The 22,918-nt window shown below is 39.3% G+C and overlaps 1 protein-coding gene across 1 annotated transcript in view; it reads right to left on the bottom strand.

The window, feature by feature from the left end:
• The window catches only part of SERINC4 (serine incorporator 4), a 250,149-nt gene that overhangs the window by 131,209 nt on the left and 96,022 nt on the right, over nucleotides 1–22,918 (bottom strand). The window contains exon 4 of the mRNA XM_053719367.1: nucleotides 19,458–19,537. Within this exon, the coding sequence (XP_053575342.1) occupies nucleotides 19,458–19,537 (80 nt within the window). The remainder of the gene's footprint in view (nucleotides 1–19,457; nucleotides 19,538–22,918) is intronic.

Below are 22,918 nucleotides of genomic sequence, written 5' to 3'. Positions count from 1 at the left end.
TCAAAATAAGGAACAAAAACCCAATCCTTCCCCCAAGGAATCTGTTTCCAATTGGAAACCTTCCTCAAATTGGAATAAATCCAAGCCATTTAAGAAACCAAAGTCAGCCCCTAAGTCCGCATGAAGGTGCGGCCCTCATTCCAGCTCAGCTGGTAGGGGGCAGATTAAGGTTTTTCAAGGATATTTGGATAAATTCTGTCCAAAGTCAATGGATTCAGAACATTGTCTCTCAAGGGTATCAAATAGGATTCAGAGTAAGACCTCCTGTGAGAAGATTTTTTCTCTCACGTACCCCAGCAAATCCAGTAAAAGCTCAGGCTTTCCTGAAGTGTGTTTCAGACCTGGAGTCTTCAGGGGTAATCATGCCAGTTCCTTTTCAGGAACAAGGTTTGGGCTTTTATTCAAATCTATTCATTGTCCCAAAGAAAGAAAATGTATTCAGACCAGTTATGGATCTGAAAATTTTGAATCGTTATGTAAGAGTACCAACTTTCAAGATTGTGACTATAAGGACTATTCTGCCTTTTGCTCAGCGAGGACATTATATGTCCACAATAGACTTGCAGGATGCATACCTTCATATTACGATTCATCCAGAACATTATCAGTTCCTGAGATTCTCTTTTCTAGACAAGCATTACCAATTTCTTGCTCTTCCATTTGGCCTAGCAACAGCTCCAAGAATCTTTTCAAAGTAATAATTTGTAATCAGAGAACAGGGTATTGCAGTGTTTACTTATTTGGACGATATCTTGGTACTAGCTCAGTCTTTACGTTTTGCAGAATCTCACACAAATCAAATTGTGTTGTTTCTTCGGAAACATGGTTGGAGGATCAATTTACCAAAAAGTTTCTTGATTCCTCAGACAAGGGTCACCTTTTTAGGCTTCCAGATAGAGACAGAGTCATGGACACTGAATCTAACAGACAAGAGACGTTTAAAATTGGTTGCAGCCTGCCGGCACCTTCAGTCCCAGTCATTCCCTTTAGTGGTTATGTGCATGGAAGTTTTATGTTTTACAGCTTTGTATGCTAAACCAATGGTGCAGGGATTATACAAAGATATCACAATTAATATCCTTAAAATCCCAAAGTTCGACACTCTCTGACGTGGTGGATAGATCACCATCGTTTAGTTCAAGGGGCTTCTTTTGTTCGGCCAACCTGGACTGTGATCACAACAGATGCGAGTCTTTCAGGTTGGGGAGCTGTTTGGGGATCTCTGACAGCACAAGGGGTTTGGAAATCTCAAGAGGCGAGATTACCAATAAATATTTTAGAACTCTGTGCAAATCTCAGAGCTCTTCAGTTTTGGCCTCTGTTAAAGAGAGAAGCATTCATTTGTTTTCAGACAGACAATATCACAACAGTGGCATATGTCAATCATCAGGGTGGGACTCACAGTCCCCAAGCTATGAAAGAAGTATCTTGGATACTTGCTTGGGCGGAATCCAGCTCCTGTCTAATCTCTGCAGTGCATATCCCAGGTGTAGACAATTGGGAGGCGGATTATCTCAGCCGTCAGACTTTACATCCAGGGGAGCGGTCTCTCCATCCAGATGTGTTTTCTCAGATTGTTCAGATGTGGGGTCTTCCAGAGATAGATCTCATGGCCTCTCATCTAAACAAGAAACTTCCCAGATACCTGTCCAGGTCGAGGGATGTTCAGGCGGAAGCTCCCAGATACCTGTCCAGGTCGAGGGATGTTCAGGCGGAAGCAGTGGATGCGCTGACACTTCCTTGGTGTTATCATCCTGCTTACATTTTCCCGCCTCTAGTTCTTCTTCCAAGAGTGATCTCCAAAATCATCATGAAACAATCGTTTGTGTTGCTGGGGGCTCCAGCATGGCCACACCGGGTTTTGTATGTGGATCTGGTTCGGATGTCCAGTTGCCAACCTTGGCCACTTCCGTTAAGGCCAGACCTAGTGTCTCAAGGTCCGTTTTTCCATCAGGATCTCAAATCATTAAATTTGAAGGTATGGAAATTGAATGCTTAGTACTAAGTCATAGAGATTTCTCTGACTCAGTGATTAATACTATGTTACAAGCTCGTAAATCTGTCTCTAGAAAGATTTATTATAGAGTTTGGAAGACTTACATTTCATGGTGTTCTTCTCATAAATTCTCTTGGCATTCTTTTAGAATTCCTAGAATTTTACAGTTTCTTCAGGATGGTTTGGATAAGGGTTTGTCTGCAAGTTCCTTGAAGGGACAAATCTCTGCTCTTTCTGTTTTATTTCACAGAAAGATTGCTATGCTTCCTGATATCAGGGCTGCCACTAGAAATTTTGGGGCCCCTGACTCAACCATTGATCAAGGCCCCCCCCCCCCTCCTTTGACATGTGCAATTTTTAACCAAGTGACTAAAACGTATATGCACTTTATTCTTAATTGTCTATTTAAACTTGGAAATGTTGTAAAGGTAGTAACATACACAGACACACTCATACACTGAAACACACAAACACACTCACACATAAGGATTCACATATAGACACTTTAGCAGACACACAAAGAAACACACTCAGACACAGACACCCAAACAGACACTTAGCACTTGTTTACATTGACCTGACAAGTAATGAGGTAAACTACAGTTTTGTAAAAAAAAAAAAAAAAAAAAAAAAAAAGGAGATTTAGGAAAACAAAATATGGAGTTCTGATTATCTTTTTGTAAAGGAAGATTACAACTAAATTATGACAACAGCATGCAGTAGGTGAAAGGAAGGGCCCTGAACTGCCTAAACAACAATTTAAAGGTTAAATGGTGGATTGGTTACTTCTGGAAAGGTCTTGTTAGTCTCAAAGGTCAAAATGTCCTAAAAAGGAACAGACAATGGACACACACACACAAACTCAAACTTGCACATACACCCAAGGAAACACCAACAGAGATAGCCTCAGAAAACACACAAAGACATACACACACACACAGACACCCACAGAAAACACACAAAGACATACACACACACACACAGAGACAACCACATAAAAACACAGAAAGACATACATACACACACTCTCACTGAGACATACACAGAAAACACACAGACATACACACACCCTCACAGAGACACCCACATAAAACACACACCCTCACAGAGACATCCACAGAAACACAGACATACATACATACATACACACACACCCTCACAGAGACATCCACAGAAAACACAGACATACACACCCACCCTCACAGAGGCATCCAGAGAAAATACACAAAGCCAAACATGCACACACCCTCACAGAGACACCCACAGAAAAATCTCAAAGACATATGCACACACCCTCACAGACATCCACAGAAAATGCACAAAGACATACACACCCACCCTCACAGAGAGACCAACAGATAAAAAATACATACACACTCATAGAGACACAAACCAAAGCACAAAGACATAAACACAGACACCCACAGAAACACTCACAGGAGGAAACATTTATGCACCTTGCATCCCCTATCTCAACAGTGTGTGACATGCATGATAAAAAAAATGTTTAGAAATTAAGAGATCACTTTTTAAAGAATCATATTTGTAAATGTGCAAGCAAAAATAATTCTGTGAATTCAAAATTGTACATTAATTAACTGGGTAGATGGCTAGATGAAGAAAAATACCTTTAAAAGGTTGACATATGTTTGTTTGTTTGTTTTTTCCCAATTTTCCCCAACCAAGACACAACTTCAAATATAGTGTACAAATTTTCCCAGCTGTCATCTGTACTTATGGATTTTGAAAATGCTGTACTCTATATGTGGTACTCATATCATTAGATCTGGTTAAATGCAGGATTTAGGCTTGTTGGTATGTATTTCAAAATTAAGCTGTAGTGTAAACTGAACAGTTTTAAGTTAACCTGTCTCATTTCAAAAACTGAGCAATCTTAGTCTGAGAGTATAAAATTTTATGCAGATGTAAAAATCTTAGATAAAATGCCTCCTTGCATCTGGAAAGTCCTTGCATAAAGGGGCAGTAAACTGAAATGTTATATATATATATATATATATATATGCATATCTGCCAAAAGGGCATCTACCATTTCTGTATTGAGGAGGAAACATTTCTGCATGGTTTTAAATATAGAATTTCTACAGCATTGTCAAATAATCATAAATACACTGCTGCTAAAAAAAATGTGTTTTTATGGACCCCTACCAAACAACTACTACCACACTGAAGTTACAATCCAAAATTGCAAAAAGAAATAAAAAACATTTGCTAAGTAAGTACTACCTCCTCTGCAAATGAAAGTGATCTGCCGTCTATCTCAGGCACACACTGTACAAAGTGCAAGTCTGTCTCACACTGCGCATAGTGGTTTAGTGCACACTAAGAAATCCTCTCAAATGCTAATACTTTACTCCTTGTAATAACATTTCCCATGTTCAATTAGCACTCTGCTGTAGTACCCACTGGTGGCTGCCCAAATTTAAAATTTTTTTTTTTTTTTTTTTTTTTTTTAGTTCTTGCCTCATGGGGCCCCCCTGGCTCATTGGGCCCCTGACAGGAGTCACCCCTGTCACCCCCTGATGGCGGCCCTGCCTGATATTCACTGTTTTGTACAGGCTTTAGTTCATATTAAGCCTGTCATTAAATCAATTTCTCCTCCTTGGAGTCTAAATTTGGTTTTGAAGGCTTTACAGGCTCCTCCATTTGAGCCTATGCATTCTTTGGACAATAAACTACTTTCTTGGAAAGTGTTGTTTCTTTTGGCTATCTCTTCTGCTAGAAGAGTTTCTGAGCTATCTGCTCTTTCTTGTGAGTCTCCTTTTCTGATTTTTCATCAGGATAAGGCAGTTTTGCAGACTTCTTTTCAATTTTTACCTAAGGTTGTGAATTCTAACAACATTAGTAGAGAAATTGTTGTCCCTTCCTTGTGTCCTAATCCTAAGAATTCTTTGGAAAGATCCTTACATTCTTTGGATGTGGTAAGAGCTTTTAAATATTATGTGGAAGCTACTAAAGATTTCAGGAAGACTTCCAGTCTATTTCTTTTATTTTCTGGTCCTAGGAAAGGTCAGAAGGCTTCTGCTATTTCCTTGGCTTCTTGGTTAAAACTTTTGATTTATTAAGCTTATTTGGAGTCGGGTCAGGCCCCGCCTCAGAGAATTACAGCTCATTCTACTAGATCAGTCTCCACTTCGTGGGCCTTTAAGAATGAAGCTTCAGTTGATCAGATTTGCAAAGCGGCAACTTGGTCCGCTTTGCATAGATCCGTCTCCACTTTGTGGGTCTTTAAGAATGAAGCTTCAGTTGATCAGATTTCCAAAGCGGCAACTTGGTCCTCTTTGCATACATTTACTAAATTCTATAATTTTGATGTATTTGCTTCTTCAGAAGCAGTTTGTAGAAAAGTTCTTCAGGCAGCTGTTTCAGTTTGATTCTTCAGCTTTTGATTTAAGGGTTGTGGATTGATTTTTTCAGCGGAAAATGGCTGTTTTTATTTTTATCCCTCCCTCTCTATTGACTCTTGCGTGGAGTTCCACATCTTGGGTATTGCTATCCCATACGTCACTAGCTCATGGACTCTTGCCAATTACATGAAAGAAAACATAATATATGTAAGAACTTACCTGATAAATTCATTTCTTTCATATTGGCAAGAGTCCATGAGGCCCACCCTTTTCATGGTGGTTATGATTTTTTGTATAAAGCACAATTATTTCCAAATTTCTTTTGTTGATGCTTTCTACTCCTTTCTTTATCACCCCACTGCTTGGCTATTCGTTAAACTTAATTGTGGGTGTGGTGAGGGGTGTATTTATAGGCATTTTGAGGTTTGGGAAACTTTGCCTCTCCTGGTAGGATTGTATATCCCATACATCACTAGCTCATGGACTCTTGCCAATATGAAAGAAATTAATTTATCAGGTAAGTTCTTACATAAATTATGTTTTTTGATCATTTCGATTATTATTTTTGTAAGCTTAGATTTTTTTATTTTTCGTAATTGTAGTGTTTTTTATTTTTTGTAATGTTAGATTTTTTTTGTAGTGTTAGGTTTTTTTAAAATTGTAATTTTTTATTTTATTTTATTAGAATAGTAAAGTTTACGCATCAATAAAGCAATAATAGTATTCAATAACTGGATGTTAACCTCATTGGAGGAAATACCATAAGCCCTGAATTATAAAGAAAAGAGATTACAGGTAACACAATAATAAGGGCAGACTCCTGTCACCCACATCATGTTACAAAAGCCATTCCCAGAGGTCAACTTTTGAGAATTAGGAGGCTATGCAACACACTAACTAAATATGATGAACACTCTCTCGATTTGTTAAAACGTTTAGAAACTAGGGGCTACAATACACAACAGCTAATTAAGTTAAGAGCAGAAGTTAGGGATCGAGACAGAGAAAAAACTCCTTAAATCTCACAAAAACATACTAACAAATGTAGTAATAATAAATAAAAAAGAAATGAAGTACGTCAAACATTTTTTCTAACACCTTCCAGTAATCAATTCAATCAAATTGTTAAAATAGTCAAAGATAATTTAGACATCTTGGCCCATATTTAGCTGCTGGTGCAATGTTAACTGCGGAGAGCGTATTGCTCTCCGCATTTAGCGAGGTCTTGCGGACCTGATCCGCACTGTCGGATCAGGTCCGCAAGACCTTTGATAAATTGGGGCCCTTGAGTCTAGATTCCAAAATTAATACTATTCTGGAGAGAGGTTGCAAATTTGTATCCAGAAGAGCCCCCACTATAGGTTCACAAGTGGTCAACTATGTATATAAATTCAATATGAGGGAAACTTGACTATCCAAAAAAGTTTTTTTCAAGTGTGGCAGACATTCATGTATGGCATACGACCATGTAGTCTCAAGTAGGGAATTCAGTTCCACTGTAGAGGGCAAAAGGTTTAATATAAATTTTAGATTGGACTGTTGTTCCAAATATGTAGTGTATCTTATCACATGTGCAGTATGCAATAAACAGTACACAGGATGTACCAGTCACAATCTTAAAGATTGAATAAGGGAACATCTTTCCTCTATCGAAAAAACATAAATTTATGCTTACCAGATACATTTATTTCTCTTGTGGTGTATCCAGTCCACGGATCATCCATTACTTGTGGGAATAACAGGAAGTTGCAAGAGGATCACCCACAGCAGAGCTGCTATATAGCTCCTCCCCTAACTGCCATATCCAGTCATTCGACCGAAAACAAGCAGAGAAAGGAGAAACCATAGGGTGCAGTGGTGACTGTAGTTAAAAATTAAAAAATACCTGCCTTAAAATGACAGGGCGGGCCGTGGACTGGATACACCACAAGAGAAATAAATTTATCAGGTAAGCATAAATTATGTTTTCTCTTGTAAGGTGTATCCAGTCCACGGATCATCCATTAATTGTGGGATACCAATACCAAAGCTAAAGTACACGGAAGAAGGGAGGGACAAGGCAGGTACTTAAACGGAAGGTACCACTGCCTGTAAAACCTTTCTCCCAAAATAGCCTCTGAAGAAGCAAAAGTATCAAATTTGTAGAATTTTGAAAAAGTATGAAGCGAAGACCAAGTCGCTGCCTTTACTAATCTGTTCAACAGAAGCCTCATTTTTAAAGGCCCATGTGGAAGCCACAGCTCTAGTAGAATGAGCTGTAATCTTTTCAGGAGGCTGCTGGCCATCAGTCTCATAGGCTAAGCGGTTTATGCTTCTTAGCCAAAAAGAAAGAGAGGTTGCCGAAGCCTTTTTACCTCTCCTCTGTCCAGAGTAGACAACAAACAAAGCAGATGTTTGATGAAAATCTTTAGTAGCTTATAAGTAAAACTTTAAAGCACGAACCACGTCCAGATTGTGTAATAGACGTTCCTTCTTTGAAGAAGGATTAGGACACAAAGACGGAACAACAATCTCTTGATTGATATTCTTATTAGATACCACCTTAGGTAAAAACCCAGGTTTGGTACGCAGAACTACCTTATCTGCATGGAAGATCAGATAAGGAGAATCACATTGTAAGGCAGATAACTCAGAAACTCTACGAGCCGAGGAAATAGCTACCAAAAAAAGAACTTTCCAAGATAAAAGTTTGATATCTATGGAATGAAGAGGTTCAAACGGAACCCCATGAAGAACTTTAAGAACCAAATTTAAGCTCCAAGGTGGAGCAACAGGTTTAAACACAGGCTTGATTCTAACTAAAGCCTGACAAAATGCCTGAACATCTGGGACATCCGCCAGACGCTTGTGCAAAAGAATAGACAGCGCAGAAATCTGTCCCTTTAAGGAACTAGCTGACAATCCTTTTTCCAATCCTTCTTGGAGAAAATATAATATCCTGGGAATCCTGACCTTACTCCATGAGTAGCCCTTGGATTCACACCAATAAAGATATTTACGCCATATTTTATGATAGATTTTCCTGGTGACAGGCTTTCGTGCCTGAATTAAGGTATCAATGACTGACTCTGAGAAACCACGCTTTGATAAAATCAAGCGTTCAATCTCCAGGCAGTCAGCCTCAGAGAAATTAGATTTGGATGGTTGAAAGGACCTTGAAGTAGAAGGTCCTGTCTCAGTGGCAGAGTCCATGGTGGGAAGGATGACATGTCCACCAGATCTGCATACCAAGTCCTGCGTGGCCACGCAGGCGCTATCAATATCACCGATGCTTTCTCCTGCTTGATCTTGGCAATCAGACGAGGGAGCAGAGGAAACGGTGGAAACACATAAGCCAGGATGAAGGACCAAGGCGCTGCTAGAGCATCTATCAGCGTTGCCTTGGGGTCCCTGGACCTGGATCCGTAACAAGGAAGCCTGGCGTTCTGGCAAGACGCCATGAGATCCAGTTCTGGTTTGCCCCAACGATGAATCAATTGTGCAAACACCTCCGGATGGAGCTCCCACTCCCCCGGATGAAAAGTCTGTCGACTTAGAAAATCCGCCTCCCAGTTCTCTACACCTGGGATATGGATAGCTGATAGGTGGCAAGAGTGAATCTCTGCCCAGCGAATTATCTTTGAGACTTCTAACATTGCTAGGGAACTCCTTGTTCCCCCTTGATGGTTGATGTAAGCTACAGTCGTGATGTTGTCCGACTGAAATCTGATGAACCTCAGAGTTGCTAACTGAGGCCAAGCCTGAAGAGCATTGAATATCGCTCTCAGTTCCAGAATATTTATTGGAAGGAGGGACACGATCCTGAGCCTTCAGGGAGTTCCAGACTGCACCCCAACCTAGAAGGCTGGCATCTGTCATTACAGTTGTCCAATCTGGCCTGCAAAAGGTCATACCTTTGGACAGATGGACCCGAGATAGCCACCAGAGAAGAGAATCCCTGGTCTCTTGATCCAGATTTAGTAGAGGGGACAAATCTGTGTAATCCCCATTCCACTGACTGAGCATGCAGAGTTGCAGCGGTCTGAGGTGTAGGTGTGCAAAAGGCACTATGTCCATTGCCGCTACCATTAAGCCAATTACTTCCATGCATTGAGCCACCGAAGGGCGAGGAATGGAATAAAGAACACAGCAGGAATTTAGAAGTTTTGATAACCTGGACTCCGTCAGGTAAATTTTCATTTCTACAGAATCTATCAGAGTCCCTAGGAAGGAAACTCTTGTGAGGGGGGATAGAGAACTCTTTTCCTCGTTCACCCTCCACCCATGCGACCTCAGAAATGCCAACACTATGTCCGTATGAGACTTGGCAATTTGGAAGTTTGACGCCTGAATCAGGATGTCGTCTAGATAAGGGGCCACTGCTATGCCCCGTGGCCTTAGGACCGCCAGAAGCGACCCCAGAACCTTCGTAAAAATTCTTGGAGCTGTAGCTAATGCAAAGGGAAGAGCTACAAACTGGTAATGCCTGTCTAGGAAGGCAAACCTGAGAAACCGATGATGATCTTTGTGTATCGGAATGTGAAGATAAGCATCCTTTAGATCCACTGTACTCATGTATTGACCTTCCTGGATCATAGGTAGGATGGTACGAATAGTCTCCATCTTGAATGATGGAACTCTGAGGAATTTGTTTAAGATCTTTAGATCCAAAATTGGTCTGAAGGTTCCCTCTTTTTTGGGAACCACAAACAGATTTGAGTAAAATCCCTGTCCCTGTTCCTCCTTTGGAACTGGATGGATCACTCCCATAACTAGGAGGTCTTGTACACAGTGTAAGCAAACAGTTCCTGAAAAACAGAAAAAACGAGAGGCGCTCTTGGTGTAGTATGTCCTATACAGACATCAAAAGATAAGACAGAGATGGAGATATACTCACAAACGATGTTGCACATGCAGTGCAATAACGGACAAGCCGAAGCTTCAGAGCCGTTCGGCTGACTCGCTTAGGCAATGGACGCTTGAGGTCAGAACGAGGCTCCCCACAGTGACTGCTTCCAATGGCACTCCTGATACGGGATACCAAACAGCTGAGCGATGTGGATTTAAACACCAATAGAGAAGCTCTCATTGCTTTTCTTTCATGTGGCTGATCACTGTTAGCTGCCTCAAAGCAAAGCGCTTGGGCAGGAAGAAGGGGGAGAGAAGGGAGGGGACAGCTCTTAACAGGAAGTGCTGCTATAATTCAGGGAAATAGCTAACAGTGATCAGCCACATGAAAGAAAAGCAATGAGAGCTTCTCTATTGGGGTTTAAATCCACATCGCTCAGCTGTTTGTTATCCCGTATCAGGAGTGCCATCGGAAGCAGTCACTGTGGGGAGCCTCGTTCTGACCTCAAGCGTCCATTGCCTAAGCGAGTCAGCCGAACGGCTCTGAAGCTTTGGCTTGTCCGTTATTGCAGTGCATGTGCAACATCATTTGTGAGTATATCTCCATCTCTGTCTTATCTTTTGATGTCTGTATAGGACATACTACACCAAGAGCGCCTCTCGTTTTTTCTGTTTTTCAGGAACTGTTTGCATCTATATCACACTGGAGAGAGCTGCCCGTCCTCTGTATTTCCCTGAACATACGTATCTGGATCAGTTTATATCTGGACTTTTGTAATTATTACGTTTATTGTGGACATTATTAATTTGTTTTAGGAACCATATAAATGGACTTTTAGGTATTTTTTGCAGTAAGAATTATGTGTTATTATAGAGATTAACTCATATTGGCTTATATATATTTAGCCTGATCACTATATTTAATAAGGTTTATCATATTATTTATATTAGGCGCACCTCCTTATTAGACACCTTTTACCTGGCTATGTTAGGTGTGAGTTTGTTGTTACACAGTGTAAGAATGCCTCTCTCTTTATCTGGTTTGCAGATAATTGTGAAAGGTGAAATCCTTTTGGAGGGGAAGCCTTGAAGTCCAGAAGATATCCCTGGGATATAATTTCCAACGCCCAGGGATCCTGGACATCTCTTGCCCACACCTGGGCGAAGAGCGAAAGTCTGCCCTCTACTAGATCCATTACCGGATAGGGGGCCGTTCCTTCATGCTGTCTTAGAGGCAGCAGCAGGCTTTTTGGCCTGCTTACCTTTGTTCCAGGTCTGGTTAGGTTTCCAGACTGTCTTGGACTGAGCAAAAGTTCCCTCTTGTTTTGCATTAGAGGAAGTTGATGCCGCACTTGCCTTGAAGTTTCGAAAGGCATGAAAATTAGACTGTTTGGCCCTTGATTTGGACCTATCCTGAGGAAGGGCATGACCTTTTCCTCCAATGATATCAGCAATAATCTCCTTCAAACCAGGCCCGAATAGGGTCTGCCCCTTGAAGGGAATGTTAAGCAGCTTAGACTTTGAAGTAACGTCAGCTGACCATTATTTAAGCTATAGCTCTCTGCGCGCCTGGATAGCAAAACCAGAATTCTTAGCCGTTAGTTTAGTCAAATGAACAATGGCATCAGAAACAAAAGAATTGGCTAGCTTAAGTGCTCTAAGCTTGTCAAGTATGTCATCCAATGGAGTCGCTACCTGTAAAGCCTCTTCCAGAGACTCAAACCAGAACACCGCAGCAGCAGTGACAGGAGCAATGCATGCAAGGGGCTGTAGGATAAAACCTTGCTGAATAAACATTTTCTTAAGGTAACCTTCTAACTTTTTATCCATTGGATCTAAGAAAGCACAACTGTCCTCGACAGGAATAGTAGTACGCTTTGCTAGAATAGAAACTGCTCCCTCCACCTTAGGAACTGTCTGCCATAAGTCCCGTGTGGTGGCGTCTATAGGAAACATTTTTCTAAAAATAGGAGGGGGAGAGAACGGCACACCTGGTCTATCCCATTTCTTAGTAATAATTTCTGTAAACCTTTTAGGTATTGGAAAAACATCAGTGCACACCGGCACTGCATAGTATTTATCCAGTCTACACAATTTCTCTGGCACTGCAATTGTATCACAGTCATTCAGAGCAGCTAAAACCTCCCTGAGTAACACGCAGAGGTTTTCAAGCTTAAATTTAAATGTAAAAATATCAGAATAAGGTTGCATCATCTTCCCTGAGTCAGAAACATTACCCACAGAAAGAAGCTCTCCTTCTTCAGCTTCTGCATATTGTGAGGCAGTATCAGACATAGCTCTTAAAGCGTCAGTATGCTCTGTATTTCGTCTAACTCCAGAGCTATCTCGCTTTCCTCTAAATTCTGGTAGTCTGGCTAATACCGCTGACAGTGTATTATCCATGACTGCCGCCATGTCTTGTAAAGTAAACGCTATGGGCGCCCTAGATGTACTTGGCGCCATTTGAGCGTGAGTCCCTTGAGCGGGAGTCAAAGGATCTGACACGTGGGGAGAGTTAGTCGGCATAACTTCCCCCTCGTCAGATTCCTCTGGTGATAAATTTTTTAAAGACAGAATATGATCTTTATTGCTTAAAGTGAAATCAGTACATTTGGTACACAATCTAAGAGGGGGTTCCACCATGGCTTTTAAACATAATGAACAAGGAGTTTCCTCTATGTCAGACATGTTTGTACAGACTAGCAATGAGACCAGCAAGCTTGGAAACACTTTAAATCAAATTAACAAGCAAAAAATAAAAACGGTACTGTGCCTTTAAGAGAAACAAATTTTGTCAGAATTTGAAAAACAGTGAAAAAAGGCAGTAAATCAAACAAAATTTTTACAGTGTGTATAATAAGCTAACAGAGCATTGCACCCACTTGCAAATGGGTGATTAACCCCTTAGTTCAAAAAACGGATCAAAAAAACGATATAGACGTTTTTTAACAGTCACACCAACTGCCACAGCCTTGCTGTGGGCCTACCTTCCCCAACAAACGATTTTGGAAAGCCTCTGAGCCCTTTAGAGATGTCCTATAGCATTCATGGGACTCCTGGAGGAAGCTGGATGTCTCAGTCTGTAATTTTTACTGCGCAAAAAAGCGCTAAATTAGGCCCCTCCCACTCATAGTAACACAGTGGAAAGTCTCAGGAAACTGTTTCTAGGCAATTTTAAGCCAGCCATGTGGAAAAAACTAGGCCCCAATAAAGTTTTATCACCAAAGTATATATAAAAACGTTTAAACATGCCAGCAAACGTTTTATATTGTAAATATAAAAGAGTATTACCTCAGAAAGTAAGCATGATACCAGTCACTATTAAATCACTGTATTCAGGCTTACCTTACATAAATTTGGTATCAGCAGCATTTTTCTAGCATTCACATCTTCTAGAAAATAATTTTAACTGCACATACCTCATAGCAGGATTACCTGCACGCCATTCCCCCGCTGAAGTTACCTCTCTCTTCAGTCATGTGTGAGAACAGCAATGGATCTTAGTTACAACCTGCTAAGATCATAGAAATCACAGGCAGATTCTTCTATTTTTCTGCCTGGGACAAAATAGTACAACTCCGGTACCATTTAAAAATAACAAACTTTTGATTGAAGCAAGATAACAGCTACATTTCACCACTTTACTCTTACTACCTCCATGCTTGTTGAGAGTTGCAAGAGAATGGCTGGATATGGCAATTAGGGGAGGAGCTATATAGCAGCTCTGCTGTGGGTGATCCTCTTGCAACTTCCTGTTGGGAAGGAGAATATCCCACAAGTAATGGATGATCCGTGGACTGGATACACCTTACAAGAGAAAGAACCCCCAAAAACTCCTGTGGCAAAACACTTCTGTATTCACCCTGAAGGGAAGAATGCTTTGAAATTTCAGGCTATAGATTTTGTCCCATATCAGATGAGAGGTGGTGATCGTTTTAAAAGACTACTTGATAAAGAGGTCCAGTGGATCTTCAGGCTCAATACAAGAGAACCACTGGGTATGAATCTGAGATGGGACATAGATCTATACCAGGGACCATAGATATTTGTATGGCATTCTTTGAAGCCAAGGTTTAAATTTCTTTTGTTGTGTTTTTTCTCTGTAGTAACTGACTCACCTGCAAAACTTGTAAGGCTCCAATGTCTGTACTATACATACAAGCCAATTCTGAAATTAATATCTTCGCTTTGCACCCATTGATTTAAGTTAGTGAATTATTTCCCATTGATCTTTATAATGTACACTATGTATGCATCAAACCATGAATATTTAGTGCATGTTTCCATACTTACAGATTGATATGCATTATTAGCGGGTTCCCAAGATTACACTCACATTTGTGTGATCATGTGTACTATACACAGATTCAGAGGAAACACGATATATAAATATGTAAACGTGTTCAGATAGACATGGCTATCCACAAGTATCACCTTTCTGCAAAATCTTTATTATGGATACTTTTTGTGATCGAACAAACATTTATATATTATGTTGCTATTCTTGTTCTTAAACTGTAATTTTTTTATATTATGTTCTTTGTTGTGAGTGTCAATCTACGCAACACAGTGTGGTGGAGGCCGTTCTCTAAAGCCCATAGATGATTTGTTACCAAATACAAAAAGGTGTGTCTGTTTTTTGCCTAAAAGGCTGCTGGTAGCCGACGTCCCCCACACTGTCTTTGAGAAAGCACCACAACAGCGTGAAAAGCGTCAGTTGACGTAGATCGAGTTCTACTATCCCACACTCCTCTGTGTCCATGAATTTGTACGTTTTTTTACGCTTTACTAATAAATTGTTGAAGTTTTTACTTTTTAACTTGTGCGGTCTCTGAATTGTTGCCATTTTCTTGCTCACTCTCTTTTGCTATGTTTATTTTAGGGTGTTAGGTTTACACGTAACTTTCTTTTCCACCTTAGACATCAATGGGGTTGCGTTATGGTGATTTGCAATTCCGTGATCGCAGGTGTTCGTTTTTTCTAACGCTCTCTCCCCATTGATGTCTATGGGGGAAAGCGTGCACGAGCACGTAAACTCAGCCCTTCGCTTTTGTGCGGTATGGACCTTAAAGCACCATAACGCACAGCTCAAGAAGGTTTTTCAGTAACTTGTAATGGCAGAGCTATGGAAAGTGCAGGACCCCTCATTTTATTGTGTTCCTTACGCACCCGGTATAGTGCAAAAGTCGTAATCTAGGTGTATGTCTCTAACCTAGATTTCAAGATGTCAGCATCTATTAGTTAAAAAAAAACTAAAGTACTTTCTAAAAGTTAACATTGATTTCCAACAACTAATATGAATAAAAAATATCTACATACTAGTCTCAGGATAATCTTTGCTTTGAATACATCATTATTTCTAGTATGCTTTTATTGTTGAATATATCTTTAATGGCCATTTAAAGGGACATAAAACCGTATATTTTTTATTTCATGCTTAAGATAGAACATGCAATTTGAAACAACTTTCCAATTTATTTGCCTTTTCTTTCTTTTTTTAAATTCACAAGACATAAGAGAGAAAATTACATACATTTCATGTCCATAAAACAGATGACAAATTATATGTTAATACAGAAACAATAAGTAAATACATAAACCACCGAAAAATAAGAGTAAACCACATGTCTTCCAAGAATTAATCTCAATTTGAAAGGTTACCCTGATTTCAAAGTTTCCAACACATGTACAGGGCAATTCCTGTATATATTATCCCAATATCTTTTGGTACTATCATGCCTGTGAATCATACAAATTTTTCTTTTATCCGCCCAGAAACATAAAATAGACCAAAAAAACAAAAAAAAAACAACATAACCATAAATAATAAATAAATCACTCCATCCCTCTATAACATTACTGACTTTAACACGGTCTTCAAATTATTAAATTATTATGTTACTGATGAAGCTGGTATCCAGGAAAGAGGAAACAGCCCAGTTTTAGCAGCTGATATAAATGGTTTGGTGTTGAATAATGGAGATAACTGTTTTTGAATCACCAATGTTTGAGCTCTGATCAATGGTAACCATTTATCCAAAAATTCCTGAGTCTTATTATCATTTAATAAATGAATATTCTGAATCTCAAACGTAATATGTTGTAGAAGGGTACTTATAAAACTAGTAAAACTAGGTGGAGGAGTATCCTTCCACTTCTTCAATATCATGTATCGCATTATCATTATCATTGTACTATAGGTATGGTAGTAGTTCGGTCTAATAATTGCAGAATCCATCAGAAAAAAAATATATCTACCATTAATCTTGAAATGATCCGAAAAAAGTTTGCTGTACCAAAAATTTAATTTGGACGATAATTGTGATATTTTTGGACATTTACAGAATATACAGTATGTAGAATATCTGCTTTATCTAAATGGCATTTAGAACAGTAAAAATCATTATTTGGCAAGAATTTTGCCAATTTAGAGGGAGTGAAATAGACATTGTGAATCAGTTTGACATGGGATTCTTTCCAACCAATGGAAATTGTAAGTTTTTGCATTAACATAAAACTGTGTCCAATATTAATAGAGTCTACTGCTGGAAGATGCAATACCCAGAAAGCTTGAATTTTATTTAAATATAACTGACCCTGTTTAGAAAGCAAAATATCATACAATAACAATATAGAACATTTGCCTACAGAAAAATTCATAATGGATAGATTGATCTCGGACCATCAACACAGTAGCTCAATTTTCCAACTTTCCAACAAGTCATTACTAGATATTTATAACCTGCGAATAAGGTTATTAAAGTATAGTAAGTGTCCGGTAGAAGAGAACAATTGATGGAGGAATATCAACCCCTTTTGGGACCATGATTTAAAAACTACTTGTTGGATTCCTGGTATGAATTCTGGATTCCCACATATTGGAAGAAGGGAAGAGCATTTAACATCTATTCCAAGATTGAAGCAAATCTTCTGCCATGCAATGATAACATTCTTAAAAGTTATTACGTTTGTTAGAATACTAGGGAAATTCCCTATTGAACAATGCAAAATCGCCCTTGAGAGAAAATGGTGAGATTATTTCTGTTTCAAGTTCATTAGAGGTGAATTTACTGAGATTTGTTAGCCAGTCCATGGCAGTCCTGGCTAACGTTACAAAATTGTACAGTTTAATATCTGGAAACGCCAGCCCAGCATTCTCTTTTTTTTAGTAAGTTTTGCTATTGATATGCAGGCTTTTTGCTTTTTCCATAAAATTGTGAACAAATTGAGTAGAATTTATTTATCTGCTGTTTAAAGATAAAAAGTGGTAAATTCTGTAACAAATATAGAATTTGTGGAAATATAATTGTTTTAATCAAGGTGATTCTGGCTGACAAAGAAGTGGGAAGATCCATCCAGTTTTTAAGATCTGAGATAGATTTACTAAAAACCTGCAGAAAATTAATCTCATACCAAAATTTCGGATTCTTATGAAGTTGTATCTCCAAATATTTTATGTAATCTGTTGTTTTAAAAGGATGATGTAAATATTTATCTGGCTTCTTCATGATCCACATCAATTCGCTTTTTCCCAGATTGATCTTATGGTCTGAAATTGAGCTAGATAGTGAGCATGTCTAATAATAAAGGTATAGAATTTTTTAAGTTTTCCAAGAAAACCAGTAAATCATCAGCATACAATAATATTTTAATCTTCTCAGTACCAAATTTCAGCCCTATCAATTCAGACCGAAGCCATATAGCGAGGGATTCTATAGATATATCGAACAATAACGGGGAAAGGGGACATCCTTGACGAGCCCCACAACCTAATAAAATTCTAGCTGAGGGGTTACCATTAATCAATAGATAGGAATAGGGATTTGTATATAGTTTCCGAATAAAATCTACAAAATTACCAATGAATCCAAACTGGGATAAAGAATCTAGCAGGTGAATCCAAGAAATGGAGTCAAAAGCTTTCTCTGCATCTAATGACAGCAGAGCCAGATCTGTGTCAAACATCTTCTTTTTATTAGATTTTTTAGGTAATTGTTGAGGGATTGTATTCCAAAAATAATCCAAAATGACTTCCACTTTACGCAAGTTTAAAGAGATATTCCTTCCCTGTATGAAACCCGTTTGATCAGGATGTGTTATTTTATGCAGAAATTTGTTTAACCTGTTCGCTAAGATAGCCGTGAGGATTTTATAATCAGCGTTAAAAACAGAGATCAGCCTATAGGAAGCTGGCTCTTCGGCATACTTGCCTTTTTTATGAATAAGAGTAATATTAGCTGCGGAAAAGTAGCTTGATATTGGCATATTAGCAATATAATACAAATTAAAGAGTTTAGTAAGTGTATACTTAATATCTTCTACTAAAATTTTATAAAACTCTTGCTACATTCTTTTGATATCTTTTGTTGAAAAATATATCTAAGCAACCATAGCTACTGGGAACTAACTGCTGATTGGTGGCTGGACTTACAGTATATACCTATTGACAAACAACAAGATGCAACAGCACTACTCCATTAAGATTGGGCATAAAGGGACAGTCTACAATATAATGTTTATTGTTTTAAAAGATACATAATCCCTTTATTACCCATTCCCCAGTTTTGCATAACCAACACAGTTATATTAATATATGTTTTACCTCTGTGATTAACTTGTATCTAAGCATCTTCTAACAGCCCCCTGATCACATGGCTTTTTATTTATTATCTATTGACTTGCATTTAGTGCTGTGCTAACTCTTAAATAACTCCCAAGGTGTGAGCACAATGTTATCTATATGGCCCACATGAACTAGCAGTCTCTTGTTTTGAAAAGCAATTTAAAAAGCATGTGATAAGAGGCAGCCTTCAATGGCTTAGAAATTAGCATATGAGCCTCCCTAGGTTTAGTTTCAAATAAGAATACCAAAAGAACAAAGCAAATTTAATGATAAAAGTAAGTTGGAAATTTGATTAAAATTACAAGTCCTATCTGAATAATGAAAGTTTAATCAGACTGTCCATTTAAAGACCCTTTATTGAGGTGCAATAATGCTTAATACAGCAATTTTTCAGGCTATAGACAAGCCCTTAATCATGCATTAATATTAATGGAGTAGCGCTGTTGCATCTTGTTGTTTGTCAATAGATATATACATACAGCCATCAATCAGCAGCTAGTTCACAGTAGCTCTGGCTATCTAGATATGCTTTTGATTGGTTGACTGGGTATAATTTTTTACAATACACACAGTTGGAAATTAATTGAAAAGCTGGCTTCCTTAACCAGCCATACAAATTAGACTCAGTTTATGCTGTTTCTCTCACCTCGAATGAATGAATCACTGGGAATGAAGAACGCTGCAATGCACATGCCAACTAGAATCAGGAACTTCAAAAACCAAAATCTAAACCAAAATAAATAAATCAATTATTGTGTATGTTCATATGCAAAATGAAGCTCTCTCACACATACCTATGCTACAAAGCTCTCACATGTTGTAACTTAATTTATGAATTTAATACCAACTGATATAGCACTGGCATCACATACATGCGCAATACAAGCAGCACACAGTACCAACTGATATAGCACTGGCACCACATACATACACAATACAATTAGAGCATACAGTACTAACTGATATTGCACTGGCACCACATACATGCGCAATACAAGTAGAGCATACAGTACCAACTGATATTGCACTGGCACCACATACATGCTCAATACAAGTAGAGCATACAGTACCAACTGATATTGCACTGGCACCACATACATGCGCAATACAAGTAGAGCATACAGTACCAACTGATATTGCACTGGCACCACATACATGCGCAATACAAGTAGAGCATACAATACCAACTGATATTGCACTGGCACCACATATATGCGCAATACAAGTAGAGCATACAGTACCAACTGATATTGCACTGGCACCACATACATGCGCAATACAAGTAGAGCATACAATACCAACTGATAGAATAATCATCTACGCAATATTTCTAAATTTCCCCCTTTTCTGAGCGCTGACACCACAAAGCAAATAATCCACTCCCTTGTTATCTCCCGACTTGACTACTGCAACAACCTACTCGCTGGCCTTCCTCTTTCCCGCCTCTCCCCCCTTCAATCCCTCCTAAATGCCTCTGCCAGGCTGATCCACCTTTCCCGTCGATCTGTATCTGCTGCACCTCTCTGTGAGTCCCTTCAGCAGAATTAAATTCAAAATTCTCACCCTTACATACAAAACTCTCACCAACGCCGCTCCCCTCTACCTATCCTCTCTAATACACAAGTATACTCCAGCCCGTCCACTAAGATCCAACAATGACCTGCTCCTTGCATCCGCAACTATCACCTCCTCTCATGCTAGACTGCAGGACTTCTGCCGTGCAGCACCTACCCTCTGGAACACTCTCCCTCGTGCTGTCAGGCTTTGCCCTAATCTTTCTTCCTTTAAATGCTCCCTGAAGACTTTTCTGTTCAGGGAAGCCTACCACCCAACTCAATAATAAATTAATTTCACTTACCTAATATTTCCCTCATCTAACTCTGTATTAACATCCTTCTCAATCTTGCAGTCCTCACCTCCTGTTTCCCAACCTCCTACCCTTCTAGATTGTAAGTTCCCACTGGAATAGGGCCCTCAATCCTTCCTGTATGTGTTTGTAAATTTTGTCCTGTATCTTACAAGTCTTGTATTGTTTTATTTAAATGAATTGTATCCATGGACAGCGCTGCGGAATATGTTGGTGCTTAATAAATAAAGTATAATAATAAATAAATAATAATAATATAGCACTGGCACCACAAACATGCACAATACAAGTAGAGCATACAGTACTAACTAATATTGCACTGGCACCACATACATGCACAATACAAGTAGATCATACAGTAACAACTGATATTGCACTGGCACCACATAAATGCGCAATACAAGTAGAGCATACAATACCAACTGATATTGCACAGGCACCACATACATGCGCAATACACGTAGAGCATACAGTACCAACTGATATTGCACTGGCACCACATACATGCGCAATACAAGTAGAGAATACAGTACCAACTGATATAGCACTGGCACCACATACATGTGCAATACAAGTAGAGCACACAGTACCAACTGATATAGCACTGGCACCACATACATGCACAATACAAGTAGAGCACACAGTACCAACTGATATAGCACTGGCACCACATACATGCGCAATACAAGTAGAGCATACAGTACCAACTGATATTGCACTGGCACCACATACATGCACAATACAAGTAGAGCATACAATACCAATTGATATTGCACCGGCACCACATACATGCACAATACAAGTAGAGCATACAGCACTACCTGATATAGCACTGGCACCACATACATGCACAATACAAGTAGAGCATACAGTACCAACTGAAATTGCACTGGCACCACATACATGCACAATACAAGTAGAGCATACAGTACCAACTGATATAGCACTGGCACCACATACATGCACAATACAAGTAGAGCATACAGTACCAACTGATATTGCACTGGCACCACATACATGCACAATACAAGTAGAGCATACAATACCAACTGATATTGGACTGGCACCACATACATGCACAATACAAGTAGAGCATACAGTACCCACTGATATAGAGCTGACACCACATACATGCACAATACAAGTAGAGCATACAGTACCAACTGATATTGCATTGGCACCACATACATGCGCAATACAAGTAGAGCATACAGTACCAACTGATATAGCACTGGCACCACATACATGCACGATACAAGTAGAGCATACAGTACCAACTGATATTGCACTGGCACCACATAAATGCACAATACAAGTAGAGCATACAATACCAACTGATATTGCACAGGCACCACATACATGCGCAATACACGTAGAGCATACAGTACCAACTGATATTGCACTGGCACCACATACATGCACAATACAAGTAGAGCATACAGTACCAACTGATATAGCACTGGCACCACATACATGCGCAATACAAGTAGAGCACACAGTACCAACTGATATAGCACTGGCACCACATACATGCGCAATACAAGTAGAGCATACAGTACCAACTGATATTGCACTGGCACCATATACATGCACAATACAAGTAGAGCATACAGTACCAACTGATATTGCACTGGCACCATATACATGCACAATACAAGTAGAGCATACAATACCAATTGATATTGCACTGGCACCACATACATGCACAATACAAGTAGAGCATACAGCACTACCTGATATAGCACTGGCACCACATACATGCACAATACAAGTAGAGCATACAGTACCAACTGAAATTGCACTGGCACCACATACATGCGCAATACAAGTAGAGCATACAGTACCAACTGATATAGCACTGGCACCACATACATGCACAATACAAGTAGAGCATACAGTACCAACTGATATAGCACTGGCACCACATACATGCTCAATACAAGTAGAGCATACAGTACCAACTGATATAACACTGGCATCACATACATGCACAATACAAGTAGAGCATACAGTACCAACTGATATAGCACTGGCACCACATACATGCTCAATACAAGTAGAGCATACAGTACCAACTGATATTGCACTGGCACCACATACATGCACAATAGAAGTAGAGCATACAGTACCAACTGATAGTGCACTGGCACCACATACATGCGCAATACAAGTAGAGCATACAGTACCAACTAATATTGCACTGGCACCACATACATGCACAATACAATTAGAGCATACAG

The sequence above is a fragment of the Bombina bombina genome, chromosome 6 (genome assembly GCF_027579735.1).
Source record: "Bombina bombina isolate aBomBom1 chromosome 6, aBomBom1.pri, whole genome shotgun sequence".
Taxonomy (NCBI): Eukaryota; Metazoa; Chordata; class Amphibia; order Anura; family Bombinatoridae; genus Bombina; species Bombina bombina.
Note: the sequence above shows the minus strand (reverse complement) of the source record. Positions and strands in the feature narration are given on the sequence as shown.